The sequence below is a fragment of the Terrapene carolina genome, unplaced genomic scaffold, assembly GCF_002925995.2.
Source record: "Terrapene carolina triunguis isolate 2854851 unplaced genomic scaffold, T_m_triunguis-2.0 Scaffold68, whole genome shotgun sequence".
In the NCBI taxonomy this organism is placed as follows: Eukaryota; Metazoa; Chordata; order Testudines; family Emydidae; genus Terrapene; species Terrapene triunguis.
In genome coordinates, this window is record NW_020664419.1 from 18998988 (window position 1) to 19025247 (window position 26260).

A 26260-nucleotide genomic window follows, 5' to 3' on the forward strand; every position below is an offset into this window, starting at 1 on the left:
AAAAAAGCTATTTACACTACAGTGCTGACACATTTAAAATGAAAAAAATTGGTATAAATAAGCTCTATGGAAAAGCCTGGAATTGTCAAAAAGAATTCTGGCTCATCTTACAAAAAATATATATGTTAAATGTCAGCTCTACTCTAAAACCTACAACTCAAATTATTTAAAGACTTCTTTATGTTAAACCTGCAGTGTTTACAGTGCATCTGGCCCTAAGTGCTTTGATACTTCACAGTTATGGACAGGCACTGAGGAATGTTACAAAGCTACATAAACTATTTTCTGTAACAGATGTGAGGGCAAGTCACAAGCTTGCCTCACAGAATTTATGAATCTTTACATTATTACGTCATTCAGTTTAAAAAGGAATTTAAAACGATATGTACAAACTTAGCACAAAAAGTCATCTTCTCTTTGTCCATGCAGATTTGGATATGTTGAACCCTGTTGTCTTGTATCATACAGACTTATGTGACTTCCAGAGCACAACTTATCCTGTAAGTCGTTGTTGCCAGGTTCAAATTTAGAGTCCACTTCACACTTAAATCCTGTCAATTCAATATTATCTAATTTTCCTTTAACATTCTGACATTCCATATCATTAGGTGCCAATGTCTTCTCAGGAAGATTAACATTCATGGATTCCTCTTTAATTCGGTGAGATGCAATAAGTTCATGTTTTATCTGTGTGAATTCCTGCTGTACATATTTAGTTTGCAGCGTATCTGAAAATTTGGTGTCTTCGGAGGTATTTTTGCTTATTGTACAGATTATGTTGTCAGTCTGAAGTCCAATAACCGAAGACATGGGGTCTGCAGATGTGCCTGCTTCATAGGTGCTTGCATTTTGAGAAACATCTCCCTCTGAGTGATATAGCTTGAGCCGAATGTGCCAAGCCAAACTGCAAACAGCTGAAACTGTCTTGAACTGGTGCACAACATTCCTTGGAATAAAATAAATGTCATTATCATATAATTGAATCCTAGCATATCGAATGCCTTCCCTTCGCAGTTGGTTAAGTTTTGCATCATCAACCCACTGGACACACTGAAGGAGGAAAAATGAGAATAAAGATGAAAAATCTATTCTAAAACATGAGAAATATTCATGATTAATAATTCACAATAAGCTTACCTGTGAGAGTGGAGGCTCATGCAAATCTAATTGCATTCGCTGAACTACCTCTAAGAAATCTTCAGCATGAAAACAAATTACATCTTTGGTTATACGAGGTTGCTCAGGCCTACAAAAAAAAAAAAAAAAAAAAATAAGCAGAGTCAGGGCCACAATTTAAATTGCTACAGACTTTGTTAGTCTCTGTAGCAAGAACAAAGCAAACAGAATCTAAAAATGAATTTTACAACACAAGTTTGAAAAGAAATTTGAAAAAGCCTGTTAGTAACTAGCTCTTCAGCTACAACACACTAACCACACTCAGGAATATAATTCAGTTAACCAGTTTCTACCAGTGCCACCAACAGTGACTGTCTTTCATCATGAAGAAAGGCAGAGGTTAGATGTTCCAGTATGTTCTTCTAACAGACTGTCAAGATAGAGAATGGTACAGACAGAGCACTTGTTGCTCTGATAAAGGACTTCCTTCTGTACAATGACAAGGGACTATCACCAAATACTTGTGTCCCACCTTTAAAGTTGCCCTAGGGATGGAGAGAAATATTCTGACATGCTTCTGGCCAAACACAGAGACACTTATTTATAGGCAACTATTCATCTCAAAAGCTGTCCCCTATGGAACCCTACAAGGTTCAATCATCTCCCCTATATTGTTTAGCCTCTGGGAGAACGGGAGAGATAACATGGGCTGAGATACTAACAGTTGATGGTCAACATCCAGCTCCACATTTCCTTTATGCCAAATGTGACCAGCATTATCTCCCAGCTTTCTCAAAGCCTAGGTGAATCATCACCTGGATGAAAGCAGCAGGACAAAACAATCTATGCAAGACTGAGGTAATGCTGAAAAGAGGGAAGAACTTATCTCCTTTATAACATGCCCCCCCCGGGGGGGGGGGAGAGAAGGGGAGATAACCTCAGATCAAGTCAGTCTGCAGCTGTAGGGTCCTTTGGTCACACAGAGCAGAGTCCAAAGAGCCACCCGTGCAAAAATCCACTAATTTCTATTGGCATCTGGCCAGAAGATTGTACATCAGGCACAGACCTGGCCACAGTGATCCATGCATTTGTGACCTCTAGGATTTGATTACTGTAACTCAAATAGAATGAAGGCACACAACGAATACAGCAGACTGTCTGATTAGCTCAAGTTGTGGTGAGTGCCTTGCTCTGGTGCTCTGCTCTTTCCTTCTGCTCCCTGTTGAATTCAGAGTCCAGTTCCTCATTTCTGTCCTAATATTCAAAACCCTCCATGCAAGTTCACCTCTCATCCCACAACCATGACTTCCCACAATAGTTGCATCATTCAATTAAACCATGAAACTGTCAACCATAGGGAAGAGGCTCAAGAACACAGGAGAGAATTTTCACAGAAGCTGGACTCCAGATAATGGAACCCACTCTCACAAAAAGCAAGACTTACCATGTTCCTTATTACTTTCACATCTGAATCCAAAACTCAGCTCTCCTTCAACAGCATACACACACACACACACACACACAAGCTACTCATGCTATTTCTCCTATAGGGTAGAAAGGATGAGAGGAATTGGATGATATTCAAATATTACACTGATGGGGGGAGGAGATTTAGTAGAGGTTTTTAGGTATATATTGAAGACAAAAGTAATTGTTGAAGTGTCTGTCTGTTCTATTCTGTAATAACACGAAGCGACTGGTTGTGGAAATATGCATAGCAGGGATCGGCAACCTTTGGCACGCAGCCCGTCGGAGATCCGCTAGCGGGCCGGGAAGGTTTGTTTACCTGCAGCATCCGCAGGTTTGGCCGATCGCGGCTCCCACTGGCCACGGTTCGCCGTTCCAGGACAATGGGGGCTGCGGGAAGCGGCGGCCAGCACATCCCGCCTGCCTGATGTATAGGAACAATGTCTACCTGAAAATAATTTCTGGTGTAAAATGTTGTGCATACTGGAGTTGCAATTAACAGGATTACTGTAACTAAGTTTCTGAAAACATCTTCCCTGTGCGACGGGAAATGCTGCATTAAGTATTGTCAAAAACACAAACTGCATCTCCCTTGCAGGGTTGCAAGGCACTTTCTGTGGAAGGGGGCAGACGAAGATATGGAACAGTGTCAGTTCAAGTTTCCCCTCTAATGCCCTGCTAACATGGCATAGTTGAAGAGGGGCATAATTGGTTTCTGAATGAGGGCTCAACTTTCAAAAGTCTAAGAAACAGCAACCTAACAGTTAATTTAATTGTTTCTCTCTTGGTGTAAAGACTATTGAAGAATAGGGGAGGCAAAAACACCTATCAAAAAAGTTTTTGTTTTTAATTCAGGATGTATTTAATAGGTGCTGAAACACCTTGGACTTTTTTTTTTAAAAAAAAAGTCAATTATTTAAAAAAAAAAGCTGATTGTGTCCCTTTAATTGATCTTTGTTTCTAATTACTTGGTGACTAACACATGGAGCTACTCTAAGTTCTAAAGAGTTGGCAGACTAAAATTTACAGTTAATTTAAAACTGAGATAACAAATGTTTAGGCCATGTGCTGTTTTTCTTCAATAACTTGCAATCTCACTATGAAACAGCTAATCTGAACATTTATATCAAGTTGGTTTTGTTTCTTTTATTTAACAGAATAGTGAATTAGTCAGGTATGTAACCTACATCATTACATTAAAACACCAAATTACAAATTCTGTGCTAAACTAGGATGTTCCCTTATGAAATGTAGACACTGACAGTACTGTAATGAGAATTTCCAAAGCTTACAACACAAATTGGATGACAGGAGAGGTCCCAGACGACCGGAGAAGGGCTAATGTAGTGCATCTTTAAAAAGGGGAAAAGGAGGAGCCAGGGAACTAAAGACCAGTCAGTTTGACCTTGATACCTGGGAAGCTACTTGGATAAAATATTCCATTTGCAAATACCTGGAGGATGAAGGGGTGATCTCTAGCAGCCAGGATTTACCAAGAACAAATTATGCCAAACCAAACTGATTTCCACCTTTGACAGGGTTATTGGTTTGGTGAACAGGGGGAATGCGGTGGCCATAAGATACCTGGATTTTAGCAAGGCTTCTGACACAGTCCCACATGACATTCTCATAAGTAAGCTGGAGAAACATGGGCTTGGTAGAATTACCATTAAGGGGATACATAATTGGTTAAACAACCACAAAGAATGGCTATTAATGGAATGATTTCAGATTAGAAAGAGGTCTCAAGTGGGGTTCCACGGGGATCTGTTCTGGGTCATCTTTATTAAATGATCTGGTTGTAGGAAAAGAGAGCATACTGATCAACTTTGTACATGGTGGGGGAGGGTGTTGGGGTGGATGCAAATACTTGGAGGACAGAACTAAAATTCAACAGGATCTTGATAAATTGGACTATAGACACCAGAATCAACTTCAACAAAAGCAAATGTGAGGTGCTACACTTAAGGAAGAAAAAAAAACAAAAACACACAGATACAGAATGGGGGATAACAGGCTTGGCATCAGCACTGCTGAGCAGGATCTGGGAGTTGTGGCGGATCACAAACTCAACATGAAATCAACAATACGATGTTATTCCAAAAAAGCAAATGCAATTTTGGGTTGCATTAACAAAGGTATAGCATGCAAGTCACAGGAGGTGATAGTACCACTCAGCCCTAGTTAGGCTTCAGCTGGAGTACTGTGTCCAATTTTGGTCACCAATGTATAGAAAGGATGTAGAGAAACTGGAAAAGATCCAGAGGTGAGTGACAAAAATGATCAAAGGGATGGAATGCAAGCCATATGAGCAAAAGCTGAAAGAAATGGATATGTTTAGTTTGGAAAAGAGGAGATTAAGGTGGAACATGATAGTGGTCTTTGGATAACCTGAAAGGCTTCCATAAGAAAGATGGAGAAAAACTGTTCTCTTGCCACAGAGGGCAGGACTAAAGGGGCAATAAGTTCAAACTACAGCATAGCAGATTTAGAGTAAATCTCAGGAAAACTTCCTAACTCTATGAACAGTATGACTATGGAACAAACTGCCTAGAGAAGTCATGGAATCTCCTTCACTGGAGGTTTTCAAAAAGAGACTGGATAGCCATCTGTCTTCGATGGTTTAGACACAACAAATCCTGAATCTTGGTAGGGGGTTAGACTAGATGACAACTGTGGCCCCTTCTAATCCTCTGGTTCTAGGATTCTAATTTGAAAGATATGTGATCATATACATACATTAAAAATAAAAAGAGCAACTGCCTGTGGCTCTGACACTTTAGACAACTTTTTAAATATACAAGAAGTGAAAAGCACCTACAAGCATCCTTCAATCAAAACAGCCCAATTACAATAACTAACCTATTAATATTTTAGAACTGAGTTATGTTCTGACCCTTTGGGAACCTCTAATTATTACAAGTTAGTCAGTCAAAATGAAGAAGTGTCATCTCCATTTTCAGATACAAATGAAGTCGCATTTTTATCCCTCACTCCTGAGCATCATAAACTTCAGAGTGAAATGAAAAAAGTGACTATTTTTACATGATTTAAAAATTCAGACAACTCAATGCTAAGGTTCCCATAGTGGCCTTAACTTTATATTGTTGCTTTATGCATTTACATGATCTCATTATACAACTACTCAAACTGGACAATCTGCAATTCAAAGCATCAACTGTTTCTCTTTCAAAATGCTCCGTAGATTTATTTATTACTAAATAAGCTTTGTGTTCATGTAATGAGACATCTGTTACAATGTGGATGTGTGCACATGCCCCCACACATGAAACAGGGCAGAATTAATTTTAGTGTGAATTTTAACTCAATTTTCTGACTTGTGGTTTAGCTCAACTTTAATGTTTCATCAAAAAGATTGATGTTTTCTTTTACAAAGTATAAAAATTATAAAAAACACATACCTAAGTAATTTATTAGAGAAAAGTATAAAAAGGTTTAAAAGAAGAGAATGCTTTATAGAAAGCTCATTTCAGTCTTTAATCATTTTTCTAATAAATGATGTAATTTCTATAGGCCATGACACCTATAATTAAGGGGTCCGCAAATGTTAAAAGGTTGAAAATCACTGCTCTAGAGTCAGAGAGGTGTTTTTTGGTGTATATATACACTGCAACATAAGCCAGTGCTTCAGCTCAGGCTCAAGCCTAACCCACTTGCATCTACACTGCTAACCCAGGACTTGGACCCTGCAGAGCTGGAAGTTCTGAGCTCGAGTTAAGCCAGGACCCAGGGTCCGAGCCCTGTTGCTTTGCAGTGTAGATGCAGCCCCGCTTGACTTAGGTCCCAGGAATCAGTCAGGAATCCCACAATTCCATGGGACAACTTCCTTAGTCCTTTCTATCCAAACAAACTCTACTGAAAATAGAAGTCCCCTTCCTCCCCCCACCCCCCCATTTCCAAAAGGCAGCAGCTCAGGTCAGCATTAATCCATTCTCTTCTGATCACTGATCTGCAAGCGCACTATCAGAGAGCCTCCTGGGTTTGCAATGGAGAGCAAACTGATCAAGCCTTTTTGCAAAGCGAGCTGCTTCCTGGTAACATGCAGGGTGGGCAGTAAAGTTTTCCCACAATGTACTACAGTCCTATGGCTAGAGCAGCCACATTTGGGGAGTGGGGGGGTGGAGGGTGGGAGGGAAATGCTAGGGATTCAGATGTGGTTACTTTGACTGAGGTCTGTGCACTGCAGCATGGACGCTAGAGCCCTAGGTTCGAGCAAGGGTTAGCAAACTCTTAACATAGGGTTAAAATACAATATAGACGCTCAAATCCAGGGTTCCCTAACACAGGTCAGTTGACTCGAGTCCCACTAATCCTGGGTTTACATTGCAGTGTAGACATACCCTTACTGTCCCTGTGAAAAATCCATCCAAGGCCATAAACTGACAATCCCACAGGCAACCTCAATTCTGGCATTTCCTAATCTTTGAGTGCTTGACTTTGCAATATTAACATTCTTTAATGCATTTTTTTGTGTATGTAATTATTTTGTTGTTTCTGGGTTAATATATCTGGGAAAAATGACAAGTCTGTTTATTTATTTGTGAGTTTTAAAAAGTTTGTCAAGGTTGCCTAGATGGGTGCTTTTTAATAATTTGTGTATATCCAAGTAAATAAGCCAAACAATGGAATAAATCTAAAAACGTTATAGATGGCTTGCAAAAGAAAAAAAAATAGGATTTTTGTACTTTTTTTGTTCATAATGATGTATAATGAAGCTATGGAAGTTTAATGTTGTGTCTCTCCCCCCTCCACAAAAAGTATTTTTTTACTGCCTCTTCAGAAATTCTGATCTTGTCTACCCTGAAAGACACTATGGTGACTGAATAACTAGTGAAATCTCAAGACTGAAAGCTGAGTAACTTAAAGGCAAAGAAATGTGTTGGGCTGTTTTAAGTTATTTTTATTAACATTTACAATTCTAATACCTAATGAACACCTGGGAGAAAGGATATCTTTGTTAAAGATTCAAATACTCCCACCATTTCAGTTAAATATGAAGAGTTCACAAATTCCAAGAAATCCTTTTACAAAACTAGGGAAGCCATGGCACAACATAATATTCCTAATCTTTCTAAAAGAAAGAAAGACAAGCTGATTTTTTTTTTTAAATGAAAAATCATACAAAACAAGAAGGCAAACTAGATAATCATAATAATCACTCTTGGTCTTAAAAATCCATAAATAAATATTCTTCTATTATCTTATCAAGCAGTCAACTCCATTGCCATCTTGCCACCCGAACATTACCAATTGTTGTATAAGGATAATTTAGAAATAGGTCAATACAGCTAATACCCAAGTTCCCTCTGGCAAAAAATGCATAGCTTGAGATGTACTGGACAGGAAGCAGAAAGGTATCAAAGACAACAGTGGATGAAGGGTTATTCTTTTTGATCGTTCTATTTCAGAAAAGAATTACACTGAGGACATTGGAATCCCAAGACAGTATATTACCTAGGATATTTAGACACTCTGGGTAAAGGTACGTTTCTTCCCCTCCCACAAAGTTGCATATATACTTGCCTTCTTTCCCTGATAGAAGCTTAAAGATGACCTGCAAAACGATTTTAAATAAATTGGAATTGTAAGTTGTTCTTTTGTTTCATGACACATTAAGGTGGCCTGAAGAGTATTTTTCTGTATTTTTTTGTTTAAACATTAGAAATAACAGGAACATAAAATTTGGACTTCTGCTGAACAATCACTGGGCAGCATACATGTCAAGATGGAATAGAAGCAACTTATGTACAACACAAAGGACCAAACTGTGAAATGCCTGTCACACCATAACTGACAGATAATGCTTTTTGGCTATAAAAACAGTTAAGGATGTTTATTCACTGGGAATAAACCATTTAAAAAGAAAACTGGAAGAACAAATTCCATCACTGTGTTCAATGTACAGATGACCAGGATTCCCGGCTGCACAGCAGCCTCTCTGGCTTCCAAGTTCCACAGGCAGCAGGGTAGATAAAGACTGATGATAAATAAACAAACCTATTTAAAATTAAATTTGAAATCATGACAACCTATGTCAGGGCCTAAACTTACTATAATTATTAAAATCATTTTAAGTAAATAAAAAATATGCTACATCAATGACCCCTACTCAAAGTTTAAGAAGTTAAAGGGTGCTGCTTTTTAAACTATATACAGAGCTTGAGGAAAACATCTTCTGAGGTCAACTCAAGCTTTATAAACGTATTACGTCATGTACTGTATTAAGTTACTAAATCATATTCAGTGTTCATAATGAAGGAATGGGTGGTATTTACATTTTTTCAAGTGTCTGTACTTTCAGTTACTAAACTCGTAGAGTTTAGTAGGGCCCAATGAACTTGATTTTTTGTGTTGGAATTAAACAACTTTTCTTTAATCAAAATCAGCCCAGATCTAACGTGAGCTGGACATGGAGGACTTATCTTCTGATTTGCCCCCCATTAGCCAATCGTCTAGGTACAGGAAGACATGGGCTTGGGGAATCAAAAGCAGCAGTAGAATCCCTATCCTCAGTGCTGACGGGGAATTTCCTCTATGGCTTCCGAATGAACAGGGACTCACAAGAGTTGCCCCTGAAGAGGCACGAGATAGGTGGGTGGGAAAGAGGTATAGACAGGAATTGGATGGCATAACCTGACCTCACAGTGCATAGGACCAACTTGTGATTAGTTATAGCTTCCCAATCACTGAAAAAGCAGGAGAGGCTGTCCCCAAACAGAGGAGATATGGTCAAGAAGATCTCACCTAGAATGATGTCCTCACTAGGAGAGTCAAATTAACTGCTTGCCCAAAGCTGATGGAGGATGGTCTGGTTGGTTGAAATTAGAATGAGAAGGCCTTCTCCTTTGCGACTTACGTCTCTTTCTGGAGAAGTCCTGCTCTCTATCTCGATAAACCAACTGCTGGAAATACTGTTGGGAATGTAGTCGGTAATGTTGCTACTATTGTTGCTGACTCCCCGAGTGACATCTTTATCGCTGGGATATACACTCCCGATGAACCTAAAGTAGTTTGAGTGTCTTTTTTTTTTTTTTTTTAAGGGTGTAATGTCTCTCCAATTTTCTCTGAAAACAAAACTAATCCATCAATTGGTAAATCCTCCATGCTTTGTTGGGCCTCAGGGGCTATGCCAGAGTTCCATAACCACAAAGCTCTTCTCATTATTACAGCTGAGGCCATAATACTGGAGGCATCCGCGATATCTAGTGCTGACTATAGAGATGTCTTAGTGATTAAACGACCTTCCTCGACGAAAACATTAAGCTAGTCTCTGGAGGATTCTGGTAATTTATCTGTAAATTTGTACATAGTCTCCCAATTTACAAATCATACTTTGATAGTGCCTGCCAATTATTGATGAATATTCATAAAGTGAGGTTGAATAAATTTTTCTTCCCATTAAATCCAACCTTTTAGACTGTGTCTTTCAGCACTGACTTAAATCTCCCTTCACTATCTGTCATTTACAGCCATTACAACCAGAGAGTTAAGGGCTGGATGTGAGAAGCAGCACTCAAACCCCTCCATAGGGACATAATACCATTTGTCAGCGCACTTCGCTGTGGGCAGTAAGAAAACTAAGTATGCCAAAGTGCTTCATTTATAGGAAGAACTACCCTCTGGAACTAAACATTGGAGAATATCTACTCATGTATGGGTATTGTCCTGAAAAAAAACTGTGCCTAAATGCCCAAAGTTGTATTCATTCACCTTAGAAGATCCTGATACGATTTAAAATCCTCAGGCACAGGAGGGGAGGAACCTGGTAGAGCGGAACTGTCCTATGAACGAGATGAAGAGGAAAGCGGGGGCCAATGGAATCTGCTGCGATCCTGCTTACTCCTGCTCAGATGAATCAGCTCAGAGAGCACAATCTCAGGGTATGTTTTCACTACCCGCCATATTGGCAGGTAGCAATCGATTTATCTGGGATCGATATATCGTGTCTCGTTAAGACACGATATATCAATCCCCGAACGCGCTCACCGTAGACTCCGGAACTCCACCAGAGCGAGCGGTGGTAGCGCAGTCGACGGGGGAGCCGTGGCCGTCGATCCCGCGCCGTGTGGACCCCAGGTAATTCGATCAAAGATACTTCGACTTCAGCTACGCTATTCACATAGCTGAAGTTGCGTATCTTAGATCGATCCCCCCCCCCCAGTGTAGACCAGCCTTAAGTATGCATCTCCAGCCTAGTTGGGTCGGGAGGTGAGACAGGAAGAGGGTTTGATGATCATGCCCTGGAATGAGTGCATGAATGCCATGGAGGAAATAGACATGGCACTGGGAGCCAGTAGGAACTAGGCTATGAACCCCTATCTCTATTGCAAGAATGGTACCGATCCTGGTACCAATGATGATCCACCAAAGATCTTGAAGACTTTCGAGCTTGGTATCTGGATGAAAACAAAGTGGAAGCTGACTCTGAACTTGAACGCAAGGAACCCTCCAAACAATCCAAAGGGAATGGAAGAGCCATGCCTGGTGGAGCCATCACATGTCCCGACTGACTCATCGGCACAGTATATGGGCACAGAAGGCAGAGCAGTCAGTGCCTTGAATATTGGCAGTGTCATTAAGGCAGCACTAACACTCAATACCAGAATAGACATCAGTATCAAAGTAGAGGCCAGTACTGCATTCGTAGCTCCAGCCCGTATCAGATCTGTAGAAGCCAACATTGTTTCTGAGGGTCGAAGATGGAATCAGTATACAAGAGTTCCCTCAGTGCCAACAAGGAGAGTAGTCTTGTCTCTTCAGCCTGATTTTTAAATGGTGCCAGAGACAACACTTGCAACAGCTTGTATTCTGAGGTAACCAACCCAGACGGTCCAAGGATCACAGAAGATACCGCCACGGCCGAAGACTCCTGTATCACAGCTAAGTCCAGCACAGAGAGGCAGAGTAAATCTGCAGGTGCTTGAAAAGCCTGTGGAGTCAGTATGGTCAGTGTCGAGACCCATGTTGTTGGTAACAGATTCAAGAGCTGCTCTACTAATGGTACCGAGTCAACAATGGGGTGCTGGAATGATCTCACCATGACACAGGAGAGTGAGTAAAGTGCCCTGCTCTATCCTGTGTACTCAAGGAAACCTGGTTGTGGCCAGCACCCCACTTAGACAAGGATGAAGAATCTCCCCGAATCTTAGAGTGACTATGGTCAGTTTTCTAAGTCTTCTTTCTCAGGTGATGAGAGGAAGGATAAAGAGTCTCTTCTTCTCCTTGGAGAAGAGTCAGAGCCTCAGCAGCACCAAAGGCCTCGGAGAGGCCAGACAATCTGATCCTGGAAACGTAGTGGACTTGGTCTATCAGGGGCTGCTTTAGGCGCAAGTCTCTAGTTACCGTGTCCTCTTTGTGAACGACTTGCATATGGAGTATTTAAATATGCCCCTTCCTCAGGCACAATAAGCAATGAGTATGGTGACCATTATTGGGTATGGCTACCCCACATGAGACATGCTTCTTGCAACTTGGAGAAGGCACTGCACCAGGCAAAAACAAAACTATTAATCTAACTAATTGAACACTAAGGGTATTACTACTAACTATACAAAAAAAACCCAGAAAAAACGGAGTTAACACAACAAGTGAGAGGTAACACAACAACACAGAATGCTCCAACTCAAGCCAGGAAGGAATTGAGTGGGGTCGATATGGCATTGAACTTAAAATAGTCTTGGGAAGGGCTACAAGGGCCAAAGGGTGCAAGCACCTCCCCAATGTGTACTGCTAAACAAAGTTCTCTGGCTTTGGTTTGCTGGGCATGTGCACACATGAGTGGAATAGATGTCTGCAGACACATGAAGAAGAGGAGGATACCTACTAATTCTAAAAACATGAAAGATCCAGAGTCAGACTTTAAAAGGTATATAGGTGCCTACCAATATAAATAGGTGCTTAGAGTGATTTTCCAACCCCCACTGGGAGTTAGCTTCCTAACTTGCTTAGGCACTTTTGAAAATTGCATCTATTTAAATTAAATAAAATAAATAAATAAATTAATGGAGATATCCCATCTCCTAGAACTGAAAGGGACCTTGAAAGGTCATTGAGTCCAGCCCCCTACCTTCACTAGCAGGACCAAGTACTGATTTTGCCCCAGATCCCTAAGTGGCCCCCTCAAGGATTGAACTCACAACCCTGCGTTTAGCAGACCAATGCTCAAACCACTAGTTTGGGTGTGCAGCACATTTTTCCAGTTACATAACTATATGCTACATAGCACTAGAAAAGTGGGGGTCAGGATTTCTAGGTTTTATTCCTGCCCTTAGGAGAGAAAAATTTATTTAGTGGTAAGAGCAATGGGTCCGAATACATAGATTTAGCACATTCTGAGGTAATGTGGTTGAAAGGATGAGAGCCTTGGTATACATAAAGGTTTCATTCCCAATTCTGCCTCAAGTGACATTGTGCCACCTCTCAGTTAATGTGAGGGGAATGATACTTGCCTCCCTCAGAGGGAAGGGATATGAGACTGCATCTGGAGACGTCCTGCACTCAGAACCCCTGCCTCCGGACCCCCACCCCTGCAGAGCTCCCTGCACTCAATCCATGACCCTAATGCCCCATCCCCTGCACCATCCTGAGCCCCTACATCTAGACCCCCACGCCACTGACTCCCAACTAGCTGCACTCAGACCCCCCCACCCCAGCACCCAGACCTCCTCCTCCCCTGCTGAGCCCCAACCACCTTCACCTGGAAGCCCCTGCAGAGTCCCATTGCCCCTGCACCTGGAACCACCCCCAACGGGCCTCTGTGCATCCAGATCCTCCCACACCTAGCCCCCCCACTGAGCTGCCTGCACCCAGATTGCCCCACATAGAATCCTCTCACCCCACAACTGGATCCCCCCCACACTGAGCCCCTCCACACTTGGATCCTGCCTGGTTGAACTTGCCTGCCCCACACCTGGTGCAGAGGGGCAGAGCCCCAGGGTGTTTCCTTGTGCTGTGTCAGAGTCGGGTGCAGCCTCACCGCTGAGTCTGTGTCCTGGGGGCGGGGGAGCTTCAGGGTGATCTCCCACCTTCGTGCAGCCAGTGCCCTGTACTCCCCACTGCCATGCTGGAGCCTCTACATTTATTTATTGACAAATAAAACTTGCAGAATTTTAAAATATTGTGCATAGAATTTTTAATTTTTTGGTGAAAAATGCCTTTAGGAGTACTACAGTAGTCAGTGACGACAGGGTGACTTTAGATCCCATGGTCTCTTGGCTTCCTGCCCTGCATACCTTCCCTTGAGTTGAAAGGTATTCTACAGGGCAGGACCTCTTCCTCTCTCCATTCACATTCCAGCTTGGCTGTACTACAGAATAGAGGATAAGCATGTACACCTAAAATTAGATTATTTCTACTAAAAATGTCTGTAGATAGCATTATAATGCATCCAAGCGGTAGAGGCAAGCTGCAATATGTTTAAATAAAAAAAGAAAAACTCATGCAATTTACATATCATTTTGTACTTTGGACTAGCATAACTATGTATTTTACTGTTCATATTCCCCTGTCCTTGCCAGATAGATGCAAGTTGAGATTTATGTGCACATAGATTTTTGCCCTTTGGGACACAATTTTTTAAAAGCATAGTAAAGAGATGGCAGAAGCTGTCATCAGGACATTCAAAATCTCATGATCCCATGACTTCAGAGTGGTTTTCCTGGACCACATGAAGTAGATTTTTTCAATTGCACCAAATGTGTATTTTTGTGCGTTTGAAGAAGGGGTGGCAAAAGGTCATCGTAAGAACAAACATTAGTCCTATGCCTTTAAAACTTTCTTTGCTTCCACAATCACTAACTGCCTATGCATGATTTGTATAAATCAAGATAAATATTTCCTAACTACAACAAAAAAAGAGCATCCATCTAATGCTCTGGGTGCCCTTGACAGTTTTTTAAAAATACACTTAAATAAACATTCTAAATTCCCAAATCAACTCAAAGACATAGTGACAACAAATATAACTAAAATTAATAACTCACCACACACAACCCCTGTCACCACTGCCTAGCTCTACCCCACACTCAATTCTTCACAGGCAAAGGAGAAAAGGTGGGCCTTTCAGCACACCCTGAAGTCTAACTAACTCAGACTTCCTCCAGGGAGGAAGCAAATTCCAAAATGCTGTGCCAGTAACCCCTCTCCCTACTATCTAAGGGTACTGTCTGCACATACTGTTGGAGCAAGCCTCCAGCCCAGACAGATTTGGAATAGCGGGACTGACACTAGTGCTCTAAAAAAAAATAAAAATAAAAAAAATCGCTGTATAGATAGTGCTTTGAAGTTGCAATTCGGGCTCTGAAGTGTAGGGAGGAGGAGGGCTTCAGAGCCCAAGTTCCAGACAGAGCTGTAACTCAAAGCACTGTCTATCCAGCAAATCCTGCCAGCCCAAGTCTATTGACCTGGTCTGGAAGACTCACTTCAAAATGCTATGTAGATCAACCCAAAGGGCTTCACCTCAGGTACTTCCACTAATCCTGCCACTGAGGCATTATGTTATAGGGAAAGAGGCAAGGTCTTACACAGGTAAATCCCAGGCCTTTTAGGGCTTATAGGTAAAAAAAAAAAAAAAATCAACGTCTTAAAATCAATCCGGAAACCAGATGCACAGTGCGGAGCATAGGTTTAATAGGCTTAAGGAAAGAAACATTGCTTCATAAAGTAGGGTTACCATACGTCCGGTTTTTCCCGGACATGTCCGGCTTTTTGGTAATCAAACCCCCGTCCGGGGGGAATTTCCAAAAAGCCGAACACGTCCAGGAAAAATACTCCCAGCTTTGCCGGCATCCCTGGCTTACCTTAGAGTGGGTTCTGGCGACTGCTGCTGCTCCTTGACTCCTCAGCTCTGTAAGAGCGGAGCTGCCCGAGCGCTACCAGCTTTGGGCAGCCCCCATGCCTCCAGACCCTGCGCCCCCAGAGCCCAGGAGGGGAAGTGCCCGGCCGGGGGTGCAGGGTCCGGAGATATGGGGGCTGCCCGAAGCCAGTAGCACTCGGGCAGCTCGGCTCTTACAGAGCTGAGGAGTCAGGGAGCAGCCGCCACCGGAACCCGGGAGGGGAAGTGCCCGGCGGGGGGCACAGGGTCTGGAGGCATGGGGGCTGCCCGGCAAACCGTGAAGCCGGTAGCGCTCGGGCAGCTGTTTCGCGTGGCTGGGAGGGAGGAGGGGGAATGTGGGGCGCTCAGGGGAGGGGGCAGAGTTGGGGCGGGGCCGGTCGGGGGAGGGGCGGAGTTGGGGCGGGGAAGGGGAGGGGCCAGGGTCCCGTGGAGTATCCTCTTTTTTTTAATTTTTAAATATGGTAACCCTATCATAAAGGCACTGCTGAATTCTGCATCAGTTGCAGTTTTTTTTAATAGATTAAAGCTGGCCAACAACTCTTAGATAAAAAAAAAGTACTGTCATTCTAAAGTGTTCCTAAGACTTCACAGCCCACAAGATACTATGCTTTAAAAATCACTTATTTCTAGGCATTTCACTCCAGCTGTGATATCTGATCATTAGCAAGCACCTCAAAGTTGGCTACTGCATATATCAGGAAGCTAATGTTGATATTAAAAATGTTCAGACAGTATAAAAAGTTGGTTTCTAGCTCTGGCAGATGACTACCACTAAAATGTTTAAACTGAACAAAATAAACAAAAATAATAGAATGACATTTTATGGTCTAATCTTTTGTCTTTCTAGGGTTATAAATCCATGTTTTATACCAATGGAATGCGGAGACTCCAATCTTTTCAACAGTATATTCATGATCAGTCCTCATTGTGCAGATGCTATTTCATCTAACAATCATCACTGATCCCTGAACCAAGCAGTGCTTTTTTGGAACTGGTCCAGGACTGTCGATAGAATAAATTATGGACCAATGGAATTTTCGATCTGTTTGCCTTTGACAATATGTAAAGAACAAAACTCAGTTTATAGAGTGGTCAAAAACTAAAAAATGAAAGATTGAAATTTTTTTGCATTCAACTTTGAAGATGAAAGTACACATATTCTGCCTGATATAAAAGAGTTTGCCATAAGTGAAATCCAACCTTTTGACAACAGAAATCCAACTTCACTAAATGCCAACTTCTAAGTGACCAATAAAGGAGACTACCATAACAATGAATGAGTTAATAGAACTGTGACAACATTTCCAAGTCAAACGTGGAACAGTCCTGAATTTGCAGGAACTAGACTACAGGCCTTGAAGCTTAAAAAAAAAAAAAAGTTCACATTTGAATGACCCAGTTCCCTCCCATAGGGAATTTCTTTATTACAAGTTCTGGTTCATGCACTGTTACACATATTTGCACCATTTCACACAAAGAGGGATTAAGTCTGGGCTCTGATGCAATATCAGAATTCTTGTCTCAGTAACCATGCCAGTCAAACTATAAAAAGCGTGCGTGTTCTCAATAACTGAGCAGGGGCGTTGGAACAATTTTTATAGTGCGGGTGCTGAGAGCCATTGAACCAAACTGTAAGCCATGTATATAATGGAAACCACTTCAAGCCAGGTGGTGCAGCAGCACCCCCCAGAACCCCTAGTTCCAGCACCTATGTAACTGAGTGGGAATTACTGAAGGTAATGTACTACTACAGCACCACATGCCAGTCTCAGAAGTTAAGAGGACCAAAAAAAATCCCCCAAATTATCACTTTTCCAGCTCAGTGAAAGAGCCCAACTAAAAGGTACTCTTCTCTTTCTGATAAAACAAGCAAAAATGGATTCTGCTGAGCTGGGCTGATCCCCTGGATCACACATGAGTTTCAGACTATTTGGGACACTAAAGAAATGCTATGCAACTTCCACCAGGCTTAAAACAACCACCACTTCCTCGAACTAGAATTGTGATGTTTGTTTTTATCCACAGACAGAGCAAAATGTTCCCAGAAGATTCTATGTGCAGTTCAGATAAAAATGTAGGCAAGCCACTACTGTACTGGTTCACAAACATCAAGACAAAAATCTAGACAAGTTTGAGCGCAACAATTTACACAACTGTATTTATGAAGCTGTTATTGAGACGGGAGGCCTTTCTCTAGTTTCCACCAGACTGCAAAGTTGTATCTACATTAGAATGTACCCAGCATACCTAGCTCCTCAAGACAAAAGAAAAAAATACAGTTTATTCAATAGTTATGGCTTATTTCCAAAACATACTAGTAACTGGATTAACATATTAGCTAATGATCCTTGTAGAAGCTATAAATGGAAATTCATGCAAGTATTTTTCAAATGTCTAACAAGACTAAACCAGTTGACACATACCACTCTCCACAGTGCACAGTCTTTAACACTCCTACAGCAGCTGTAGTCTGTCGTTCAAAACCTTGTCCTATGTGATCTGCATGGGCTCGTGTCCTGTCTTCAAAGAGCATTTCACGGGGCTCACTAGTTCGAGGTAGATATTGCAGGTTTTTTATTTCATTGGTAGTTCTGTTTAAAAAACAAAAAACAAAAAAACTAAAAATCTAACACTCCCCCCGCTCAAGTTTAGTTTTCTACATTCAACAGGATCCATTTCTTCCTTCAGCATGCACATATATTAGAATAAGAACATCTTGGCCAGATTACAGGATGATTAGCAGTACAAAAGTCATTTAGGGAACATTTATGAAATGCTAAAAGTAATCATATGTGCATTCACATTAATTTGTTTACATTTCTACTGAACAATTTGAGTGTTGTGTATTACAGCTCTGTTCCACATTTCATCACTGGGTAGGAAAAGGTTTGCAAGACTACTCGTCAGAGATGTTAGAGTAAAAAGAGAAAACATCACTGAGGTGGAACAGATCCTCTATGATCATTCAATTGCTAATCTAAAGCTGATAGTGAGAGACCATATCACATTAGGTGGACATCTGAGATTCTACAAACTAGGAGTCCCACCTGAAAAATATTTGGATGGGAAATCCACAAGGAAAATCTACATGCTAAAAGAAGTTATGTTTGATTCTGTAGGTGGCACTCTTCATTTTGAGTCATTATCTAAATCAGTACCCCAATATGATGTTATAGTGACTTTGTACTGTTAGAGGTCCCATCTTTCAGATGAGACAGAAGTCTTTGTCACTTGTAGTTTTTAAAGGTCCAATGGCACTTAAAGGTCCATAAGCACTTAAGAATAGGGGAGTTAATACCAGTATCCTAGCCAAATTCAAATTTGAGTAACCGTGTGCTGCCTACTTAAAATTTCCCCTACAGTATTCATATAGATATAGCATTCTTCACTTTTTCCCCAAAACACATTTCATTTTGCTTTATGCTGTTACCTCAAGGTAGCTGCAGTTTAGGGAGAGTGAAGAAAAGATGACCTGCTTTGTAAAATTACTGTTTTAGTATTCATTACAGAAGCCCAGAGGCTGCAATCAGGATTGGCACATCATTATGCTAGATGGTGTACAAATGCTTCCAAAAACACATTTCCTTCCTTGAAGAACTTAAAAACTAAGAAGTGATTTTGTTTCTTCTTTTGGGGGTAAAAAGCTACATAAACATAAGAATTATGCTATAATATAGCTACAGCCATTGGGATGAGTGGAAAAGGGATAGGTTAAAAAAAACTAACCAGATAACTCACCAAGCTAAGAATCTTAACATACCTTTTCCTTTTGAAAGGTGACTTTGGCATGTCAGCCACAGGGATCATCTGTTCTCCTGGACGTACCCACATGATGGGACCATCATCGCTATCTTTACGACTTTCTAATTTTAGACTAGAGAGTGTCCCCCACGGCAATGTACACTAATGGGAAATATAACAATCCACATTTTGATGTGAGTTATTTTCAAATACATTTAAAAAATGGTTATTTGGTAAAATGAAAAAAGTTAACATCTGGTAAATAAGTGAATGTAGGCAAGTGTGATGACTTGAGGACACATTCTGTACAGTTTATGAATTCTGAACAATTCAGGAGATTACGAACTCTATCTATCTTTACCAAGGTGAAAACTTCATCCTGAATACAGGGGCTAAGCAGTCTTCTCTGTTGTCCCTCTACCTCCATGTTGGACTGAAGTTCCAACAGGTAGTGGCACAGGACTGACAATAGAGGGTCATTAACTCGAAATGGTCCTCTAGTCTAATACAAGCATCCTAGGTAACAGATTGGCTTCCACTTAGAAGAACTGGTTTCTCAGCAAACAGAATGCCTGGCAATAAAGTCACTTGGCAAAGAGGACCATGATCACCTGTTGAGGTCGATCCAGAAGTCACCCGATTAAGGGACTGAAAGGTGATAAAAAGGATTCACAAGGGGAAGGCTGTGGGAGACCAACAGGAAGTTTGGTCAGGAAAGGGGACAGTCTGGCCAAGGTCACAGGAAGCAAGCTGCGGGGCGGGGAGGGGGAGGTGCAAGAGAGCTCCATGGTTCAGAACCCAAGCCATGCATTGCAAACAGAAGGACTCTGGATGGCCCCAGACAACCCTGACCCTAGCCCAAAGAATGCTCTGGAAGGGGCAGGTAACTGAGGCAACGAATGCATGTAGGGTTTTTTTTTTTTTTTTAAATAGATATGTATATTTCTTGTGTTATTAAAGAAAGAGCAGTGGTAGTTCAGAATCTTGTGCAATCTTGTCTGTGTGTATTAAACATGTGTCCCCTTGAAGAGATAAACCAGAAGGCCAAACCTTCAGGTGGAGTTCAGGGAAAGGGTGTGTTTAAGTTCTGAGGAAGCCTGAGGAGCCAGCACTGGTTCCAGGGACTGGGCACTGGTCCACATGGTCAAAGTTCTCAGGAATGGGTGCCAGAGAGAAGATCTGCACCCTGAGTATGTGCCAAGAACAGCAACAGGACTCTGTTCAGATCTGAGGCTTAAAAACCCTGGAGACTTAATGGCTGGATGCCTTCACAGGAGCCTGGTGAATGGCCAACATGGGTGCTCAACCAGACCTGTGAGATAATAAGTATTACAGTTCTTTTACTTTAATATAGAACAGTGGTTTTCAACCTTTTTTTTTTTAATTTGTGGACCCCTAAAAAATTTCAAATGGAGGTACAGACCCCTTAGAAAATTTTAGACAGTCTGCAGATCCCCAGGGGTCTGTGGACCACACGTTGAAAACCACTGATATAGAGTATTTGGAAGAATATCTCCCCTTTCCCATCTTCCCCTTACTTTTAAGAAAGGTGACTCTTCCAACATATCAAGGAACTCTGGAAAGTAATCCCCCACTTCCTCATCCACTGCTCCAACCAAGCTGATCTGTCTCATTGGGCCAGCTCTATATGTACCATGGGAGTATGTTCTTTTTACCTAAAAGAAGAATATGAAAGTCAATTACGAGTTACATTGAGTTCATTAGGACTCAACAAAAGTTTACAAATCAATGCCATGTGCACATCCTGTCTTTCTGTCTTCTCTAAAACATGTGACTAACATTAATACTGTATACAGTCCTTATTAAACAGTATTAACAACTGTATTATATACTATCAATTATAAAACCATTATTTTGAAACACCAACTGGCTGAAGTAGCAGGTAGCTTGAATGTAAAACTCATTTACTATATCTGAAAACATGTATTTAAAATACAAAAGAATAAAGATAGAAGATATTTCTGGCAAGTTGCAAGATTCACAGTTATGTCAAGTTAAGGTGGAATTTAACAGGGTGTTAAATATTCATTACTATGCATATCCAAACAAGCAGCAAGATGTTTTGAGTGATGTTCCTTTTACAGAAAGGGGATGGAATGTTGAAGTTATGGTTCCATGACAGCTGGCTAGAAAGAGGCCTACAAAAAAAGTAGAACAGGGGGACAGAAACAGGTAATATCAATATGAAGCAGGGGAAAGCTAGAGAGAGTGTAACTGTATAAAGGAGGTGAACCTATTGAAAGTAAGAAGATGAAACAAACTATCTTAAAACTTGAAAAAAGGGCAAAGAAGTGAGACCAAGGCCATGTCTACATGGAGACTGTCAAGAAAGTTAAGGCAAATCAACCAAATGTATGCAAGTTAAAGCACATTAAACCCCCAGGTGGATTTTCTCATTCAGGAGTAAAGTGACCTAAGGCATGTCTACACTTGAAACTTACCATGGATTTTGTGTATCTGCAACAAGTGTTTCACAAGCAGTGCATCCACATCACATTGTTATCCTGTGATTAAGGTACTTCTACCTCATATCATTGCACCCACACAGCACTTTTGAAATCAGCAACCAGCATTCTGGGCAGACATCCCAGGCGCACTGCTCTGCCACTGTGCTCTATGCATTCTGGGATTTTTCATGCTGAGCACTCAGATACTTATTGGAAGGCAATGGAGTTCTGGAGTTTACTGTCAAATTAAATTCCCATGATTCCTCATTTCATCCTATCAGGCATTAGGGTTTTTAGAGCCATCCAGTGCCATTTTCAAAGCACTGTCATGCAACATGCAACACACATTGTGATCGCTACAATCCACACCGTGATGAACATAAACAAGCTGCTGCTAACATCTAAAGTTGGGCAGTGACTTCAGAACTGGGATGATAAGGCGACCAGAGGAGGAGATGGCTGAAATCAAGCAGACACTTGCACAACTTTTCCTGAAGCAGCTTCCCTTGGTGGAGCACCACTTTGGAGCGTGGCCAACAAGTACTGACTGGTGGGAAAGTACAGCACTGCAGATTGGGTATGAACACGAGTGGCAGCAGAATTTCAGGATGTCAAAAGCCACTTTCTTAGAAAGCTGTGCAGAGTTCACACGGGGGCTACAGCAGCAGAATATCTATGTAAGAACTGCCCTCAGCATAGAGAGGAGTGTGGCCATAACCATCTGAAAGCTTGCCAACCCTACTACCTACAACCAGTCAGTAGCTAGCCAGTTCGTTGTTGGTAGATCAACTATCTGGGCTGTTGAAATAGAGATGTGCAATATTATCAAGGCGGCTCTATCCCACTATATCTTAAGACTGGGTAATGCACAGGCAATTAATTGGTTTGCATTGTTGGAGTTCCCAACTTATACTGGAGCCACTGATGGGTCCCACATGCCTATTCTTAACCCTGTGTATCAGGCCTTAGAGTCCATCAACAAAAAAGATTTTTCCTCTTCCCCCCATGGTGCTGCCAGGCCTGTTTGATCACCATGGAAAGTTCACCAGTATTTATGTGAGATGGTCTACGAAGTTCCATGACACCAGGATCTTCAAGAAGCCTAGAATGTTTTCTCCACTGACCAGTGGAACTTTTGCATCAATAGTATCAATCAATGTACCTTGGTGGCAATGCCATTCCATCACTCATTCTGGGAGACTCAGCTTACCTTTTGCTTGCCTGGCTTAGCAACAGGTGGCCAGACTTGGCAAATGTTTTGAACAGCCAGACTGGAGGCCCCTACAAAAGGATGTAACTACTCTGGGGCACAGAGCAAGAGATGCATTGTGTTCATACTTCAAGTTTAGGTGCCATTTGTAAAGAATGCATATACTTTTGCATAAGGCACTGATCAGCATTACTGAATATGTCTTCTTGTGTATGTGTACTGGTGCAAGGATTTAATCATACTTGGTGTGTATATCATCACATTTCTTGTTGCGTTTTTAAGATATTGTGAGAATTGTTGTATTATAATGCTTGAAATATAGATGGGGTTTATGTATTTACTGTGCATGCGTGGATACTGTGACCATGATGCTGCACATTTGAATGAATGATGCAAGACTCAATCATGAATGTAAACACATTTTCAATATTTCAAAAGGAATGAATACACCAAATTGAACATTGTGAGCAGTAAAAAATAATATATTCAAATTCATAAAGCTGTGCAGATTCAGATTTGAAGACCATGTGCTCCAGGAGGTTTCTTTACCTCTCCATCACCTGTGTCTGATGTGCTACCCATTTCTCTGACCTTCCCACTCACTCACTCCCTCTCCCCGTGGCTGCTGTGGGGAAAAGAGAGGACAATGGACAAATTATTGTCCAAATTGTAGTCTCCATGCCAACATAGATAAAATGCTGCTTTTTCATTAACTTTGAAATTCCATTCCCATAGGCTCTTCTCAGTCCTCAGTGAGCTTGGAGATGGTAAGACATTTGCAGTCTTCCCCCTTTGACAGGGTCCCGAGCCTGTGGTGTGAAAGGATAGCTAGGGCAGGTGTCTGTTCTGCCAATTTGGGATTCAGGATAGTATATTCCAGGTGGACTATGAGTGCTTGCTAAAGGGAGTGCTTGCTAATAACTGAATGTGTTTCTCTGCAGCTTGCTGATAGAATAGCAGTAGGTTTGGGAGTGAGGGGAGCAGTGGCAGACTAGTAATTGAACATGTGCTTCTGCAGGCTGTTCTTACTTTGGAGGAGGTTACCCTGATACACATCCCCAAAAGACAGAAAAGGATTTGTTTAAGAAGGTATTGAACAAGTTTGAAAGATATGCTGTGCTAGTGTTTGCTAGGATAATTCCCCTAGATTTGGTGCAGGAGAGGAAGGGAAACAAGCTCTGTGGGCAGTGCAGAGATAGCTGCATCACTCTGCAATCTCCCTGCCAAATTAGAGCACTGTTCACGCCTTAAATTGATATCTAACATCCACGATCAGCATAAACTGCACTGCAAAATTAACAGAGTTCTGAAACAAAATAATTCATGTCCCTTTTAGTTAAATGTTTTAAAATCTCTCTCTATGAAAATGTCTGTAGCATGATTTGGGCAAGGTAATATAACTCTCGTTCACTCAAAAATGAGGACATTCACAAAACTGTGGACCATGACTTTGTTTCTTCTTTGTATTAGATGCCTTTCTTCATATAGTCTCATGGGTCAACTAGGCAGTGCTGCCATTATGTGAGAGAAAAGGGGTTGGGGAGGCAAGAGAGAGACCAATAAGCACCATCATAAGGGGGTGTGGATCAGTACATGGCAAGCTTAAGCGGCACTTGTGTTTTTGTTTATAGAAAAAAGGCATGGAGAGTTTGTACAGTCTCTGGTATAACCATCACTAAGTAGAAGGTGTGGGTGAGACAGAGGAGGCAGAGAGAAGGTAGATCAACATTGTGGTACCCTTTACAGTACCTGGAAATAAGTTATTCAAACCCCTCACCCTCCTGGCTTAAAAAGTGTTATTGTAATATGTCATACCACACTCACTAGAATTGGTCCCCTCCAGTTTGGATCTGTGCCTGTGGTTTAGACTGATCCTCCAGCTGTGATTTGAGATGCTCCTGAATCTCTGCAACTGTGTCTGCCCTAGAGTTCACTAGATGAATGAGATCCTGGTTTGGAGGCTCAATCAGAAAGTCCACAACATGCTATGGCTGAGTGGTGCAATCTCTAGCAAACATATGGTCCAGCTCCTAATAGTACCAATAGACTGTGCTAGCTTTCCCTGAGGTCCCATAGTACTTAGCAGTTCTATACTCCAGCTGGAGCTCCTTTGCCTTGATGATGATGATGATGGAGTCTCACATCAATGATGATGTATGAAGAGTCACCAAACACTATAGGTGAACATGTGCCTTACTGCAACACTGGAGAGTGTCACAGTTGTGCCCCCATCTTGCATTTGTCAGGATAGCCACTTTCACACCTGTGCTGAACAACTGGTGTTCAGATGTGCCTGAGCACATGCCTCTCTCTAGAGGGCAATCAAGTCCACAATCTCAGCACAGGACCACAGTAAAGAATGAGGATGACTGATCAATAATCAGGAGCACGACAGAGGTTTGTGAAGTCCACAGCAGCTGGAATTACGAAAGACAGAACCTGGTTGTGTGCCAGCATTTAAAACAGGGAGGTGACTGCTGGTTAGGAGGTCCCTTGAGCAGTGGCGAGCACACAAGTAAACAGAGAGGATGAGCAGATAGCCAGTCAAGTGTGGTATACCAGTAGGATGACTTAGCAGATGTGCAACCATTTTTTTGGGATGAAGATGCACCCACACATACTTTGCTGAAAGTAAACTCCTCCCGCATCTCAGTGAACCCATCTTCAAAGTGGGTTTAACAATACACATTAAAACACTAGATGATTTGTAACAACAAGAAACAACGTTTAGGATGCAAGGCATTTAACAAAAAATAAATTAATCCACAACAAATTTCAAGCACAGACAAGCCCTTAGTTCACTGTAGCTTAATCCTCCGCCAAGGGGAGTTAAGCTACAGCAAACTAAGGCTATTTTACTATTGAATGACAGAATTCACAAGGGGGTTTAATGCACTTTGACCAATGTGCATTAATGTCACACCTTTAGTTGATTTATATTAACTTCCTGAGTGTCCCCATATAGACAAACCCCACTACTGGGGCAGATAGAAACCAGAACATGAGATTCCACCTTGGGTAGGGAGAAGCTTTCAGATCCAGAACTTTTAGGTGACTGATTGGTTGGGAGTTTATTTGTTACAAGTTTTTTTATTTTTTAACTCATACATTTCCTACAAATCAAAAATACGCAATTAGAAGCGATGACTGCAGTAAATTAGCGTCCCAAAGAGATTTATACTTTTATATTTTAAAGATTTACATTTCAGTCAATGGTTTTCAATAATTCTCTTTTCCTCTCTGCTTTCTATCATAAAAGTATAACTTATTCATAAGAACATAAGAATGGCCGTACTGGGTCAGACCAAAGGTCCATCCAGCCCAGTATCCTGTCTACTAACAGTGGCCAAGAGAAAGTGAATCTAACAGGTAACGATCAAGTGATCTGTCTCCTGCCATCCATCA

The 26260-nt window shown here is 41.5% G+C and overlaps 1 protein-coding gene across 3 annotated transcripts in view; it reads right to left on the reverse strand.

The window, feature by feature from the left end:
• The window catches only part of RSBN1L (round spermatid basic protein 1 like), an 84458-nt gene continuing 58198 nt past the window's right edge, over nt 1-26260 (reverse strand). For 2 of the 3 annotated variants that reach the window (XM_026648671.2, XM_026648670.2), the window contains 5 exons: nt 20716-20853; nt 19197-19339; nt 17860-18027; nt 1138-1246; nt 1-1050 (listed from right to left, as the gene is read on the reverse strand). In XM_026648671.2, the coding sequence (XP_026504456.1) occupies nt 394-1050; nt 1138-1246; nt 17860-18027; nt 19197-19339; nt 20716-20853 (1215 nt within the window). In that variant the 3' untranslated portion in view covers nt 1-393. The remainder of the gene's footprint in view (nt 1051-1137; nt 1247-17859; nt 18028-19196; nt 19340-20715; nt 20854-26260) is intronic. The other variant, XM_026648672.2, reaches the window with a different exon arrangement.